At 44.0% G+C, this 15,565-nt stretch overlaps 1 protein-coding gene across 1 annotated transcript in view; it reads right to left on the reverse strand.

Moving 5' to 3' along the window:
* Positions 1-7,169: 7,169 nt before the first annotated feature.
* Positions 7,170-15,565, reverse strand: part of SLC37A3 (solute carrier family 37 member 3) — a 197,322-nt gene continuing 188,926 nt past the window's right edge. The window contains exons 14-15 of the mRNA XM_078668180.1: positions 15,345-15,410; positions 7,170-7,940 (exon numbers count right to left, since the gene is read on the reverse strand). Coding sequence (XP_078524306.1) covers positions 7,848-7,940; positions 15,345-15,410 — 159 coding nt within the window. The 3' untranslated portion in view covers positions 7,170-7,847. The remainder of the gene's footprint in view (positions 7,941-15,344; positions 15,411-15,565) is intronic.

Below are 15,565 nucleotides of genomic sequence, written 5' to 3' on the forward strand. Positions count from 1 at the left end.
AGCAGCTGTCTGCATTCGACAGTCCGCTGGATTAGTCATGAATAATACTCTGATCGTTATGGTCCCGCATGCAGTAGACATTTTGCTAAACAGGACGAAGACACAACATCTCACTAGCGCTCGACTATCCAGTTACGAACTTACACTGTTAGCAAGTCACATCCACATAAAGAGGTGTGATACACTCAACCCCGCTACGCTACTACCCATCCCGACAGAAACAGACGAGATTGATAAACATGACTGCTGCTTTAGGACAGAAGAAGAGACAAAAGGGAGAGTAGACTTACAGGACACTCCCCTTCCTGAATGCAATGATACTTTATGGGTTGATGGTTCATGTTTCAAGTTGCCAAATGGTGATACGACTGCAGCCTATGCCGTAACAACATTACACACCATTAAGGAGACCGCGCGCATTTCCCACAATTCTGCACAAGCTGCAGAGCTAATTGCACTCACAAGAGCATGTGTGTTGGCGAAAGGAAAGCGAGTGAATGTGTACACTGACAGCCAATACGCCTTTGGTGTGGCTCACAGTTTTGGGAGATTGTGGCGTGAACGTGGATTCCTGAGGTCACATGGTGCAAAGATACAGCATGGTCAGCTAGTTAATGAGCTCCTCGAGTCACTGACCTTGCCACTACAAGTTGCCATTGTGAAATGCAGTGCACACAAAAAGATTCAAGACGATGTTGGCCGCGGGAATGCATTTGCAGACGAGGTTGCGAAAGAGACTGCAAGGAACACAATGAGTCGGATGTATGTTGTAGGTCCCGCTAGATGGATTACTGATGTGGGAATGTGTGAGGACACCATCGAAAGCGTGAAATCTATACAAGCCGAGGCAACTGAGAAAGAGGTGAATGAATGGAGAGAGAGTAAGGGTAGGTTAGATGCGAATGGTTGTTGGGTCGAATTGTCAGAACACCAGCGATGGCTATTACCTAACGCCTATGTACTTGCAGTAGTAACGATGGCTCATGGATTTGCGCACATCAGTTCGAAAGGAATATGTAAGCTATTGGCCCCAGTATGGCAGAATAGTAATATCCCAAAATATGCAGAGAACGTGGTCAGAAAATGTATGGTGTGTTTGAAGCATAATCCCGGTAAGGGAACCCCAACTCCAGCTGGTCATTTTGCGCCTCCAACGTATCCGTTCGAGGTTTTGCAGCTCTATTTCATCCACATGGAGAGGTGCAACAATCTGAAGTATGTGCTCGTTGTTGTTTGCGCTTTTTTTAAGGTGGGTGGAAGCGTACCCCCTTAAGGACAATACCGCCTTGTCAACTGCCAAAGCCCTTGTCAAAGAATTCTTCCCTAGATTTGGTATGCCTAGAATCGTCTGGAGTGATAATGGAAGTGAATTCGTAGGACACGTGATGAAGAGAGTGTGTGAGTGTCTAGGCATACACCAAAAGTTCCACGCTGCAAATCACCCCCAATCAGCTGGATTATTAGAGGGCTACAATGGCACGTTAAAGCTCAAATTAGCCAAGATCCAAGCCTGTACAGGTCTTAAATGGCCTGACGCCTTGCCTCTAGCACTCTTGTCAAACAGAATGACCGTCCATTCCAGATTAGGACTTAGCCCCCATGAGATAGTGTTTGGCCGCCCCAGCCAACGTCTGGGGCGTGCCAAGGCCAAAGAAACTCAGCGAAATAGAACACCCCGTACTGCTTGACTATTTGTGCGAATTAACAACTAAATTGCGTGTTTTACACCAACAGGTTCACAGTTCCTCTTCGCCAGCCTCGGACGATCCAGGTCACTCCATCGAACCCGGCACGTGGGTCTTGGTGCGGAATTTCCAGCGCACAAACCACGGACAGCCGAGGTGGACCGGACCTTACCTGGTACTTCTTTCCACAAGATCAGCCGTTCGGGTGGAAGGCAAAAAGAACTGGGTGCACGGGACCCATTGTAAACGGGTCCCTCTACCCCTCCCATACGACCGGTGGGTCAATGAAGGACTTGCCGACTCTGAGACAGAATCCATACCTCGCTTCATCCCTTTCAGCGATGCACGATTAAAAGAAACTGGTACCGAAAAGGAGAGTGATCATATTTTACAAGGACTTGTGCCACCGTCAATGCAGTTGGACACTTCAGAACCTAAGACATTGTTTGAAGACCACGCCGTACCTGGGAAACAAAAATATAATCTAAGGTCAAGACAAAGAGACTAATAAAAAGCAAATTAATGTGATTTCCCTTCCCCCAAGAACTATTTTTGATTTTTCAGCTCTCTCACTCTCAGGAAACTTGCTCATTTTTGATTTTCGAACCGCCATCCGGTTCTGCTGCTAGGGTCGCGGTTGAAGTCTGGGGAGTGCAGCTGGGGACGTTTAGGTCAACGGTTCTGGTTGGTCCAAGGGAGTTACCCCGGACTGAACAGAGCGCACTCCCTGGCAGAATCAATCTACCACCGCGGGCAGCAACTAGAGGATGGAGTTTCCTAGGGTAAAGAGACCTATCAGATTCACGAACTTTGAAAGACAACTATGCACTGTACTGGCCAAAAGAAGGTTTTTGATAACATGTATTTTAATGTTGTGTAGCATAACGATGTTTTTGACTGGTTATAATCTATTCGTATTCCAAGTTACTTTAGCAAATGACACCCGGCCAACGCCTCCTCCCACTCTCTCTCCGCACTCCTTTCACCCTCTACCTGAACACGAGTCTGCCAGAAGACTCGAATTTGTAAATAACTCATTTATTCAACTCCTACACCAACACCAGTCCATAATGAACACATCGAACTGTTGGATATGTGGACTCATGCCACACACAACGGATAAGGGTATCCCATACTTCATCCTGCCATTCAGTTATTATGGTTCTCTGTGGGCTTTCCAGACCATGTTCCTATTCGCCCTAGAACCATACCCGACCCGTTCCACTGAGAGCGATTCCAGTAACAAGGCACTAGTAGCAGGGATAAGAAATATGAGTAGAGAGTTCGACACATATCAAACAATTCCCAAAGATGAACTCACTCCATACACTCGTTGGAACGTAACTAAATATGGGGTTTACCTGAAGAGCCAGGCAGCAAAGAAATCCCGCCCAGTTTGGATAGTACCCCACCGAGGTCACTTATGTTTACAAGGTATCGGTAGGGATCCCAAAGCACAATTAGGAAAGAGCATATGCACGGAAACATATGTGTTCGCTTCCCGAACTTCCCCTATACTCTTAGCAGCCAAAGGCACGTACTTCGTCTGCCACGACCAAGCCTACACATGGTTGCCCCCTGACTTCTCAGGTACATGCTTCATCTCATTTCTGCTGCCTCCCACCTACACGGCCAGAGCAGATTACCATCGGACAAGGACAGCTAGAGGTGTCGTGAGTAAAGACGACACCGCGAGTCAGGAATTTGCAGACTTTGCAAAGGGTTTTCTGCCATTTTGGGGGCCTATGGTGAACAGCAGGAATATTCGCCAGTTATCGAGGATAGTTGAATCCGCCGTGATTACAACGGCCGGAGCCCTTGACAATTTGACGACCGAGCTTCAGTCGGATCGACTTATGACCCTTCAGAACCGAGTTGCCCTAGATATCATACTCGCCGATCGTGGTGGTGTATGCAGAGTGATCCAATCTAGTTGCTGTATTTTCATCCCTGATAATGCACCGACAGTGTACCAGGCCATCTCCAAACTACACGAAATATCTGGTTCCCTTCACGTGGAAAAAGGAGATTGGTCCCTTCTAGGGTGGTTCTGGGGCCTGATCACTGCCTGGGGATGGAAAACACTGATCTTCGTTGGGATGATCTTAGCGCTTCTGTTTATGTTCTGCCTGTGTGTACAGTGCGCTCCTGCACTATGTGGCCTCTGTGCTACCTCATGTGTAAGGAAGCCTGTGTCAAGGGACGAACTGAGCAACAGAATGATGCTACAGCAGCATCTCCACGAATTCATTAATACAGATTTGGACTCAGATTAACATGAGTTATTGCCTTACATAAGGGCAAAAGGAGGGTCTGTGGTTCTGAAATTCTGGACCCTACTGTTATCACGATATCGAGATCCAATACCCGTGCCACAAAATATCAATATCCCATGATGAATTTGATATCAACAGACCGGTAATGATTAGGACATCATTCCTATGCATTTGCGTCATGATCAAGGAATGCCAACACCCCTAAATCGTAGTTTCTGTTCCGACCCCTCAGACTCCATTTTGTAAACGGCATCCATCTTGTGTCTTGCCCTCATGATAAGTCAATTGAGTAAGGTCGAGCTTGATCTAAAAGGACACGTCCACCTTTCCTTGACTTCCCCCTGACCTGTCCCAACTGACTCCCTTGCCTCCAGCCACACCTGTTCGGGCAGCTCCTCGCCCAGTGGCCGAATACGATAGCATCAATGCATAACATACCACAAACCATTCACCGCGTACAGATCATGTTTTCTACACACACACACCTGTTCACGCACCCTGTTTATGGCCAGTTTTATGACTAGGAGGTGCCCTTCTTTATTGGGGTTTCATCGATATCTGATGGGAGTTCCGGGACTGGCTGGGTAATCTATTACGAATTGGACGTCTAAAATATGGGCTTGCCTACATGACTTCGCTCTTTGTATTATTGTAGAAATATGTGTACAGCCGTATCATAAACTCAAGAATTCTTGCTTGCAGCTATTATTTCTGTATATAAGGAGAAGGCTTGTTCTGTAAAAACGAACAGTCTCCTGAGAACACGCGATCCGCGTTATCGTGCTTCTAGGACACATGTTACTTGGTAGCTGCCAATAAAACTTGATCTCTGACTGCGACTAGAAGACTCAGTGTTTCTGTGGTCCGGAACAAGGGAGAACTCAGAGGTCTTCGAGTGTTATCCCTTGGCACCACCGGGTTCTTAAAAACCCGGCACCTCATTATCAGGTCCGAGGAAATTGAGCCCAAGACCCGCCGAGGCGGGAATTGAACCCTGGTCCCGGGCCAGACCTCTGCATCAGGGTCTGCCGCTATAGCCATTGAGCCACACTTCTCCACCTCTAACTGCGGGAATGCAAGCTTTAGAAGATATCATTAACATAGCAAAAAATGAGATGATGCCTTAAAATGATTAACCACTTGGATGCTAAGGGGTGTACTAGGAGCTCCATGTAATTTCCATTGAAATCAATGGAAACTCCATGACGAGTTACCCTTGTCATTAGCAGCCAAGTGGTTAAGCAAACACACGAAAACCTATAATAAAGGTTTTCCACTGGCTGCCAATAGAGTACAGGAGTTAGTTAAAAGTCCTTCGCTCAATTAACACAGCCGACGTTTCTCAGTACTTAAGATAGTTAAAGAAATGGGCGACACAGAATGTTGCTACCAGATACTTCAGGTCCTACCACTTAATGAAAATCCCCCAATCACAGCCAAGCCCTTAAAATATGAATGTGTCGTCTCCCCCTATGTCTTCCCCCACACAGAGTAAGGCATTCAAATTGTGGCTACTCAAAATTACGTTTCAATGGGAATATTTTTTTTAAATGTGCACCCTTCTATGTGACCATTTTCATGACTCGTGTGGGAGGAAACACACCAGTTGAATTACTTCAAATCGCTTGAGTCATTCTGTAGTGTTTTATCCGTATATGGGCTTTATTTATCAACTAAGTCATGGTTTCAGATGGCATACTTCAATCTTGAGTTCACTAGAACTAAGGGGTGTGAAATCAGCACTGTTTTTGATGTGCAAGGTTATGTTTACACAAATGAATTACATAGTAATGTTTAATATCATTCAAAAAATGGAGGAAGGAGGAGCCAGAAAACCAGGCATAGAGTGACTTGGTGTGTCTTGTGTATCTTCTTCAAGAACACAACCTCCACACTCAGTTCACTGTAGTCAGAAAAGTAATTTGCTTTCAGATTGTGCATGTCAAAGTCTTGCTTTTTCAGTTGCTTCACTTTAAAAGTTCATAGAACTAGCTTTTACAAAACATACAAACCATTTTCAACAGGTTTTTTTTATATAGTTCCGACGATCGGAAACATTTACATCAAGTAGACATAGTAAAAAAACATTCCATCATATTATTCAGCTATAAAAAATGCAGTCATTTCTTTATCCTCTTAGCAAAGATCTATAAGGCTTCATTAAAGCGGTCCCTAAATTTCCCTAATCAATTAGAAACAGACTAGACTTAAAAAACAAAAAAGCCACGTATACAATTCAGAACTTAGAAAATCACATCAACAAGGTCACATCAGCAAAAGGTAGAGCAATCTTGACAAATCCTTATTTTTTTTCAGCCATACAGGACACCACTCTTGATCAACTCCTCCCTAATCAATTGTCACTGAACCCTTGTGAAAGCAACCAGGCTTCAACACAGAGTTCCCTCATTCAATCAGATCCCACTTTAGAACGAATCACGATTTTGATCATTTGCAGTGTTAAACTATTATGAATGTGTAATGGTTCTCAGTCAACTGGGATCTACGTCTTTAAGTTAATGACATTAATCCGCAGCAGACCACACCCTCACGCTTCAATCAAAAAAACATCCTCAACTACTCAACAGAAATTGCTCAAAAACACTCACCTGCAGAATTAGGCATGAAGCTTCGGTACTGGTGCACCAGCTTGCACGCAACGATTCATTTCAGAACAATTTCATTGTTCATCTCTCTCACATGGTACTACTCCCTTTGAAGCTCAGCAAAGAGACACACAACATAACATACCCATTATTATGAGGACTGGTAATTACTATTATAATTCCATGTGCGCTTTGATAGTAGGGTAGGTAGGGTAGGTTATGAAGCGGACCGAGGCAAATCTAACTGCGCTTTTACTTTAATACACTAGGTCGAAAGTACCTAAACAAACTACGAGGATGGGTCCTCACAACAATGATTGTGTTTGTCTGGTCCTGACAAGGTTAACCCAAGCTATGAGGACCGAGCCAATCTATGTATTTAAAAAAAAAATATATATATATATTATATATATATATATATATATATATATATATATATATATATATATATATATACACATATATACACACATACATACATATATACATATACACACACACACACACACACACACACACACCCACACCCCACCCCCACCCTTTATACTAAATGGATTCGTGGACATTCTCAAATTCACTTAGGCAAAAGAAACTACACAGCATTTGTACCACCTGTTAAAGCTTGATGATTTACATATATTGTCTTAAATCAACGGTCGTATTCCCTGCGATCAAAATCAAAACCTGGTTGAATCTTCGTAATCAATAGTAAGTGCCACTTAATTAACCATAGAAGCCCACTCTCCATCTCTTACGTTTACAAGGCAGCATCTACCGTACCATTATAGCAACTTAATAGCCATGCTGCCAATGAACTAGTAACAATGCTAACACGCTGACAAGGAGGCACGTCTGTCCTGATGGTGCAAAGCACAATTTGATCATTCAATGACATTTTTAAATTATTAATAAATCATTTTCTTCATTAGCAAATCAGCAAAAAAGTCAAATTGGCCTTTGATCGAATGCTCTGAAATAGCAAGAGGAATGATGATGCACATGCAGGTGCACGGCGGGGACCAACTCCAGATGAAACTGAAGCTTCATTACAGTACATAAATTGGGCAAGGCCTTCACACTGCAGCACAGGCACCATGGCCAGGTGTGCTGGCCTTTGGCTTCAAGCGCTATGATGGCCAAGTGGACGAGCTAAACACATCAGACGGCTCCTGAGAAGATGATTGGTTATCGTCTGGCGTGGGGTCCCTTCTTCACCATTAGTCTGTAGTGTTTCTTAACACGGGGTCACTGGCCTTACTTGAGCCTACTCAGGAGGACAGTTACTCTGTGAGTGTTCGGGAGCGTCTTAGTTGCACCAGTGTTCGTAATTCACGTACAATCAATGGAGAGATGAACACAACTGTGAGACTGGTCTGTGGAAAGAGTAAATACACTTTAGTAACAGGCAGCTGCACAGATTTATGGTAATTCGATGGCCCTTCCCTCCTTCTACACAACTAGTTTGGAATTCCGTGTGCATCACAGGCTGGAGCAGTAAGTGATTCTACAAAAGAATGCGGTCACTCTAGGTTTTAGGTTATAATTCTCTCTCCTGACCAAGTTTTTTTTAACAAGTAGCAGAGTAGCCCAAAAACTGGTATCTGGAAAGAAGACAAAGTCCAGAAGAGGATTATGGGTAACAGAAATGTATTATTAGAATTAGTTAGTTGGGGAAGGATTCTGACGGAGGATGCTATGATGCTAGGGGGAAGATCTGCGTAGTTGAGAGGACGTGGCTAGTCTATCAACCTGCACAGCCTGCTTTATCCGGTACCCTCATGCTGTGTCTGTGGGAAATCACATATTGCAACTAGACCTGGACCATCTTTGAGTCTGGTGGTGACTGTGGCAGGCAGTTCACCATGGTCTGCTTTATCGCTGGCATCTTCTGTGTGGCTAACATCCTCTCATGTCCAGTGGGGAGAACAGAGGAGGAGAGTTTAGGAACATTACCATGGGGTGCAGTCACAGCCGCAGTAATTACATGGCACCCTAGTGGCCAAAAGAGGACCCTCTGGACTGCCTCAAAGAGTGCTATTGGTGGACGGCTATGGTTGGGGCTGTTGCCACTCCTATACTCCTCACCTTCAGCAGAGGAGCAGTAATGAGAGTGATGCAGTTATACATACTATATATAAAAGATGGCAATTCCCTATTCTTCATACTCCCAGTTGCAAAACATGCACAGTAATCTACAAAATCTGTGCCGTTATAACTTCAGTTTCACTGCAAACTCTGAGCTATTGAACAGTTGTTACATAGGATTTGCCTGCTGCTGCTATTTCCCAAACATAGCCAAAAGAAATTTTAAAAAACCCACAAAAAAGTCCCAGGCCATCTAAAAGGCAAGAGACTAGTCTTGTTTCAGGGGGTGAGGCAGAATCAGCTCTAACACGCAAGGCAAAATTAATTTAGAAATGTAACACATTACCGATGGATGACAATATGACACAATATGCAATATTACACAATATGCAAAGGTCATCTGACAAGTCCACAAAAATGCTTTCAGACAGTTTTTCAAATAAAAAAATCTTACATCCTTCCCTGTTCACATCCAACCACATCCTCCTCATTACTAAGTATATCATCAATAACAGAACATCACAAGTCCTAAAACGACATGCAGAGCGTCTGTATAGGTAGTGAGTCGGGAGGGGTGACAGGGACGTGCGAGGTTGAAGGGACACAGAGTTTGCTCCATTTGTCGTCAAAACCGATCTAATCCAGGACAGTGTGGACTTTGCTTGAAATAGAAAGTCTAACAGATCGTGAAATTGGGGGGTTGATAAGAAGTCCAAGACCCTTTTGGAGTGTCTCTTCATAAAATGACAACTGTCTCACTGGAAGCCCAGGATTGCATTTCCATAAGGGTCCCTCATAAGATCTTCTTCCAGTTTCACACCAAGCACTGGCCTCCGGCATAAATGGTCAATCTAAAGCTACCTTGTCCTCTCAGGTGTTTTAGGTGTCAAGAGAATACGGTCAAGGTTGATGGCGTTTGACAATGCGATGCATGAGGGTTTATATCTGGGGGCAATGAGCATCTCAACCACTCACTGTAGCAATGTGGGGAGAGGTGTTAGAAGAGCATGTGGGAGCGGACCATCCAATGATCCCAAGAATATTTATTGACCATAATTAGCTCCCAATGTAGATGGAAAGAAGGTTTTCAGGTAGAAGTAGCAGAGACAGCACTTCTATTGCAGGGTAGAAGAAGCTAAACTTGCAACTATGGGATGAAAGTGTAGATTTCTAAGACTATCCCTGTTTTCAGACACTCTTAGCCGAATCAAATTCCTTCTTTGCCTGACTAAATGCTCAGGGTCACAATCGTAATCTAAGTGGGGTTTCCAGATGCCTTTAGCTTTGACCATCAGCCAGTACACATATATGCAATTATGTTACACAAATTGAGAACATGGATCCAGACCAGCTAAATGATTCAAACTCAAATGGGGTCTATATCTAAGGCGCATCACAAAGTATTGGGCCACTGAGCTGTCAGAGGCCGCTTGGAAATAGATAAACGTCCTACACTTTCAAATTACCACACTGTGCGTGTGGTGAAAAAATCAATGCCTTTGAGCATTAACATTGACTGTAGTAGGAGAAACAGGACTATTACATATACACCATGTAAATGTAAATGTAAATGTAGGTGTACTTGTAAAGCGCACTGTGACTCCAAGGAGTATCCTGGCGCTGAAGACCGCTGGGGAACCCGTCCTGGTTTTCCCTGTGAGATGGTCCCTTTCTGGGTATCTCCAAGGTGAAACCAGGCATCCCCGGCGTCTGTGGGGGGCCATTGTAGAGATGAGGCAAGCTTAATGCCCAGAGTTGCCGAGGGTGTTCCCTGGTTAGAGTAGGCACCGAGGCGAGAATTATCGAGTCCGTTTGACCCTGGTCCACGACCCTGCCGCGTCGGGGATTGAACCCTGGTCCCGGGCCGTTCTCTGCTTACGGGTCTGCCGCCTCTAACCAGTGAGCCACACCACTCCATGTGCCACCAAAAGCAACAAATGGATGCTTTATTGCCTGTCTCAAATATAAAGTACGCTATGGTAATGTTTGGGTCCAATATTTATAAAAAACCATTATGAGAATTTGCATCCAAAATTGGAACCAACTGGAAGACGCCTGAATAATCGCCCAGCATTTAGTATACCTTTCTGAAGCTAAAAAGGCTATGAAAGAACCAAGTAGCCAATTACTCTTTAACCCCTTCTATGCTGGTGACGGAACCACTCCGTCACCAGCCACGGGTGGGCTGTGCTAATGACAGAGTGGTTCCGTCACAGCCGCGCCTACGCGGCGTTGATTTCGCGCCTGCGCGGTGCATTCTATTAGGCGGGCAGGGCCGTGACAGAACCACTCCGTCATTAGCACAGCCCACCCGTGGCTGGTGACGGAGTGGTTCCGTCACCAGCATGTCGGCGCCGCGCGGCTCCCCTCTGCCCCCCAGCACCGCGGCGGAATTACCGCCGCGGCCAAGGGGTTAAATGTCAATAGCCCTGACCCAACTCCGCTGTGATGTCCTCTCCCTTTTCCGGTTCACCCCCGCCGCAGCCACAAGTTATTTCAAACATTTTTTGGAAGCTCTTGCTAAGGGTGGCAGAGAAAGTACGATCATCACTAAACTGTCATTTCTACCACTGAAGAGTTTTCAGTGCATTTTATCTGTCTCGCGCATATTAGGGAGAATTGACTTTGGGCAAGAATTTTGGATTAGTACGCAGAACTACCTTATTGTGATGCATTTGCAAGAAGGGTTCTTGAATGGTTAGTACCTGTAGTTCACTAACTCTCCGCTGAGAAGTAATAGATACTAGGCTGTGCATCCTGGGATACCAAGGGTCTCTGGAGAGTTCCTTAAAGGCACGGTATCCCTTTTCCAGACACATAATGGCAGCCTGTGGGGGCTTGTCTGTCCAACCCTTCCTCTCGATCATTTCAAGGATTTTGGTGAAGGGAAGTTTCTCTATGGGTGAAACTTGGCAATATGTGTATAATTTGATTTTATTTGGCTATATTTTTCCCTTTAAGTTGAATTACTGGCCAGTGTAGCCTTGTAATTATAGGCTGCATTATTTGCCTTTGATTTTCTCTTAAGTGTCTATGCAGGACTGCAAAGAAGACAGCTTAAGAGATTATTTTTTGATTGCTCCGGGGTACCCGCACATGGGTGAGACTATTCACTAGATTATGACTATACACAGAGATCCCCTACTACAGAAGGGTTGGGGTCGACGATCTTACTTACGACCCGTTGAGCTGGAGTGACTTCCTTGACGTCAGAGTCTTCGGCGTCTGAGGAGCTGGTACTCTCCTCGGCGTGCTGGTGTTCTGGCACGTTGACGCCCTCTTCGAAGATGTCGTCGGGGATCGAAGCTGACGAGCGAACCATTGTTCTTCAAGCTCGTCGGTCCCGGATCGTCTTCTTGGAGCGGAAGGAGGCACAAGCGGAACAGTCTTTGGCCTCGTGCTCCGGTGAGAGGCAAAGGTTGCACACTTCATGTAGGTCGATGTGGGGAAACTTTGACCCACATTGAGGACACTTTTTGAATGGCATCCTTTCCATGAGCCAGAAAATAAGGCCTAGGTAAGCCTGAAGGCCATCGTAGACGACCACCCGAATCGAAGACTTCGAAGTGGTAAAGAATCGCGTCGATGTGGAGCGCGATCGAAACAATACTGAGTTGGGTGACGATTGCGCTCCGAAGGAAATTCGGTTCCAAACCGGAGCGCAGGAATCAGAGCCCGATGGCAGAAAAAAACAATCTGGGGATGGAGCCGATGCCCATGCGCAATGTGGTCCAAAGGAGGAGTCACCTATCTCGAGACTTCCAAAGAACTTTTCAGGACAACAACAATCTGCAAACACCTGGACCCACACTAGGTGGCGATCTATGCACAGTGTGCAATCTGCAGCACATATGCCTCGAACATGATATTTTTATATTTCCTTGAGAAGATCTGAATTAGGTTTCTGTAATATTGCAGGACAGGAAAGAGGAGCTCAGAGTCAGTTTAAATCACAGCTCTCTCAGATATTGGTCGGCACTCAAGTGTCTACAGAGAGGAGACATTACGTCTTACTGGTAATATAGGTTCTAGGATGTTCAGAGGTGCTTGCTGCATATCAGAGAGAAAGTTAACCGGATTTTCCTCAGCCCTGATTTGCAGATTACTGGAATGGAGTTGGATTTGTATAAAATCCCAGTTTTTATCAACAGCAGACTAATAACCTTTCCGCTGTTGTGTTTTTTTAAAGACCCAAGAATGCTGGAAGGACTTTTATTTTATGTTTCTACAGATAAGATGTTGCCAAACCATGACAGTGAAATATTCAAATGGTTTTGGTGGACTTCTTCAGAAAAAAAAGTTTTAAAATCCGAAAATAGTTCAGGACTTTATCCTGAATATCAATTTGCAATGAGCAGGTATGTAAACGCCCATGAGGTCTATAAACACATACCAGTTCATGGCTCAAGCTGTCGAGGCTATCAAGTCTTTGCTAACTTGCAGCTCCTTTAAGACAGCTCATGTTCTCTACGACAGCCAATAAAATTAATTCTCTGCTGCATCAAAAAGCATGTAGGATTTAAATTTGTCTATCATATCCCAGTTTTGCAAGCTGTAGCTCATCATGTATGCGGTGCACTGATGTGCCAGAGAGAAAGGGAAGACCAGCATTCCAGTAAAAAAATAAGTTTTCAGCTTCCCACCTTAAGGAAGTGGAGGAGAAGCTTAAGCTGATCCTTTCCCTTCACCTACTGCTACTGTGACAACAACGGGTTGCACAGGCTAATTGCCCCTAGTACTGAAGGGTTCAACTATGTGCGTCTAGCAGACGCTGTTTAAAGCTTTAAGAATAAAATGCTCAACATTAGAATAGATTGATCAATTAAAAATTATTTCATGCCCGATGCAGTTTTCACTAGTAAAAAAGTGTTGCAAAAAGCAGCTGAAGAGGTAGGCTTAGAAGTGGGAAGATGATCTAAGGACTCCATAGCCTTAGGTCAAAGCGCATCAACTTTATTTGTAGAAGTCAAAGATTCGCCAACTACTTAATTAAGCGAGTCTTTACCTGTGACCACCTTTGCACAAACTGTGCTTTCTTTAGTCGTGTAGGGCAGAATGGGTAGTCTAGATTGGTCTTTGATGCACACTCTGTTAAAGATTCAAAGACTCACTTTCTGTAGGAGTCAAAACAGGATTAGACCTAGGCAAGGGAACTAAATATTCACTACAAAGCCAGGTCTTGTATAGAAACGGGTCTGCCTTTATCCCATTTCCACCTCTGCAATGTAAAAGGGTCCTACAGGAATCTCATGTTCTCCAGAAGGTACAGAAGAAGTAAAGGAGCCTTAAGTAGCTGCTGGAAGTCCTGTTCTTAAAGTTGCCAAAGAAGGGCATCATGATACAATTTAATACAACAAACCTGGGCACCTCAACATTAAGATAAAACAACTGGAAGGTATAATGTGCAGAGTTTGGATTTGAAGAAGAAAGCCTCAGATACTGCTGTGGGGATGACTCAAGCTCATTGAGGGAAAATTGAGGAGTTTGATCTAATCTCTTTCATGCACATGCCAGGTTACAAAGAGTAAATTTCAACATTCCTTTTCTCCTAGAGTCAGAAATGTTTAAGGACTCGAAGGACATCACTGAAGGTTGGGTTATAACCTTAAGTACTGCAAAAGACAAAATATCTGACTTGACTGGTATCCAGGGCAATAATGTCTAGTACCCACACCGATTTAATAATTTTCTTTGACCTCCTCTTTTTCATGTTTGCAAATTGAAGAAAGGCCAGTAAAAGTAGGTCTATTTCTGTCTTGAGTCCCAGTTTAATTTTTAAAGCCTTTCTTTTAAGCTCCTTGTGGTTGCCTTATGTGGAATAGGTGCGAAATCAGGCATTTTGTGGATACTCCGTGTCATCATCAAACCCAGGTAACACTGGCACTGACGAAACAGAAGGCTGTTGCTGCATGGAAACTGGTACAACACCCAACTTTGGGATTCGGCAACTAGTGGACAATATCCTTGGTGGATTTGGTTCTATAGTGAGTACCATCAAACTTCATGCCTTATGATTATATGCTTTTTTTTTTCAAGCAGCGTTGCAATGTCAAATATGGATTACACTAATAAAAATCGTTTGGAAAAAAAACCAAAGAGATGCAAGGAGTTTGCAAGAGAAGCAAAGTCTTAAATACAGCCCGACAGGCATAAAAAAAAAACAGGAAATGGATGGATGTGTTGGGTACACCGGGCAGGGCTGATATGCAGAAGCCTTGCCCAGTGGACTGAACAGTACAGCGTTATAGAAACAGTGTTCTTCTAGAGAAACTTTAAACTCTTGCCTGACAAACGCATGAAGTTCAAAAGCTGTTGGTAGGACAGAAAGCTAGAGGATAACGCACCACCTATACTGCTCTATCCCCTGCAATTTCCATCTATATTTCTTTCTTAACACCCACGTTATATAATAGCGCTGATATTGAAGCGTACACTATCAGGTTTCTTAAGGTCTGTCCAACCTTTAAATCTCTAACCTAATACATAATTACAGGATTAACAAGGTTTTCATTCACTAATAATTCCTCTAGTGATTATTTTTATAGGTTCTCCTTTCCTTCTCCTGCCATTGGTCACCATCAACTTGTTTCCACAGGCAGCCCACTCACGCCTTCCTTCCACAAACTACACTCTTTTCAACGTCCAGCCACTGGTTATTTTCTTCTGAAATGTAGAGATACAATGAGTCTTACCATAAGAATGAAGAAATAGAAAACCCACATCCAGCCCAGGCTGTTCTGAATCAAAGACACGAGATACTGAAATATCAAAGAGAGAAGAATTAAACCAAGAATTTTAAGGGAAACATACAAGCAACAAGGCAGATGGTAAAAGATGCTAGATAGAGACTACAGTTTCTATTAATCTAGCCATATTAATATGTACTGATTTTTAAAGGCACAAGTTTTCACTG

Source organism: Lissotriton helveticus, chromosome 1_1, assembly GCF_964261635.1.
Source record: "Lissotriton helveticus chromosome 1_1, aLisHel1.1, whole genome shotgun sequence".
Lineage (NCBI taxonomy): Eukaryota > Metazoa > Chordata > Amphibia > Caudata > Salamandridae > Lissotriton > Lissotriton helveticus.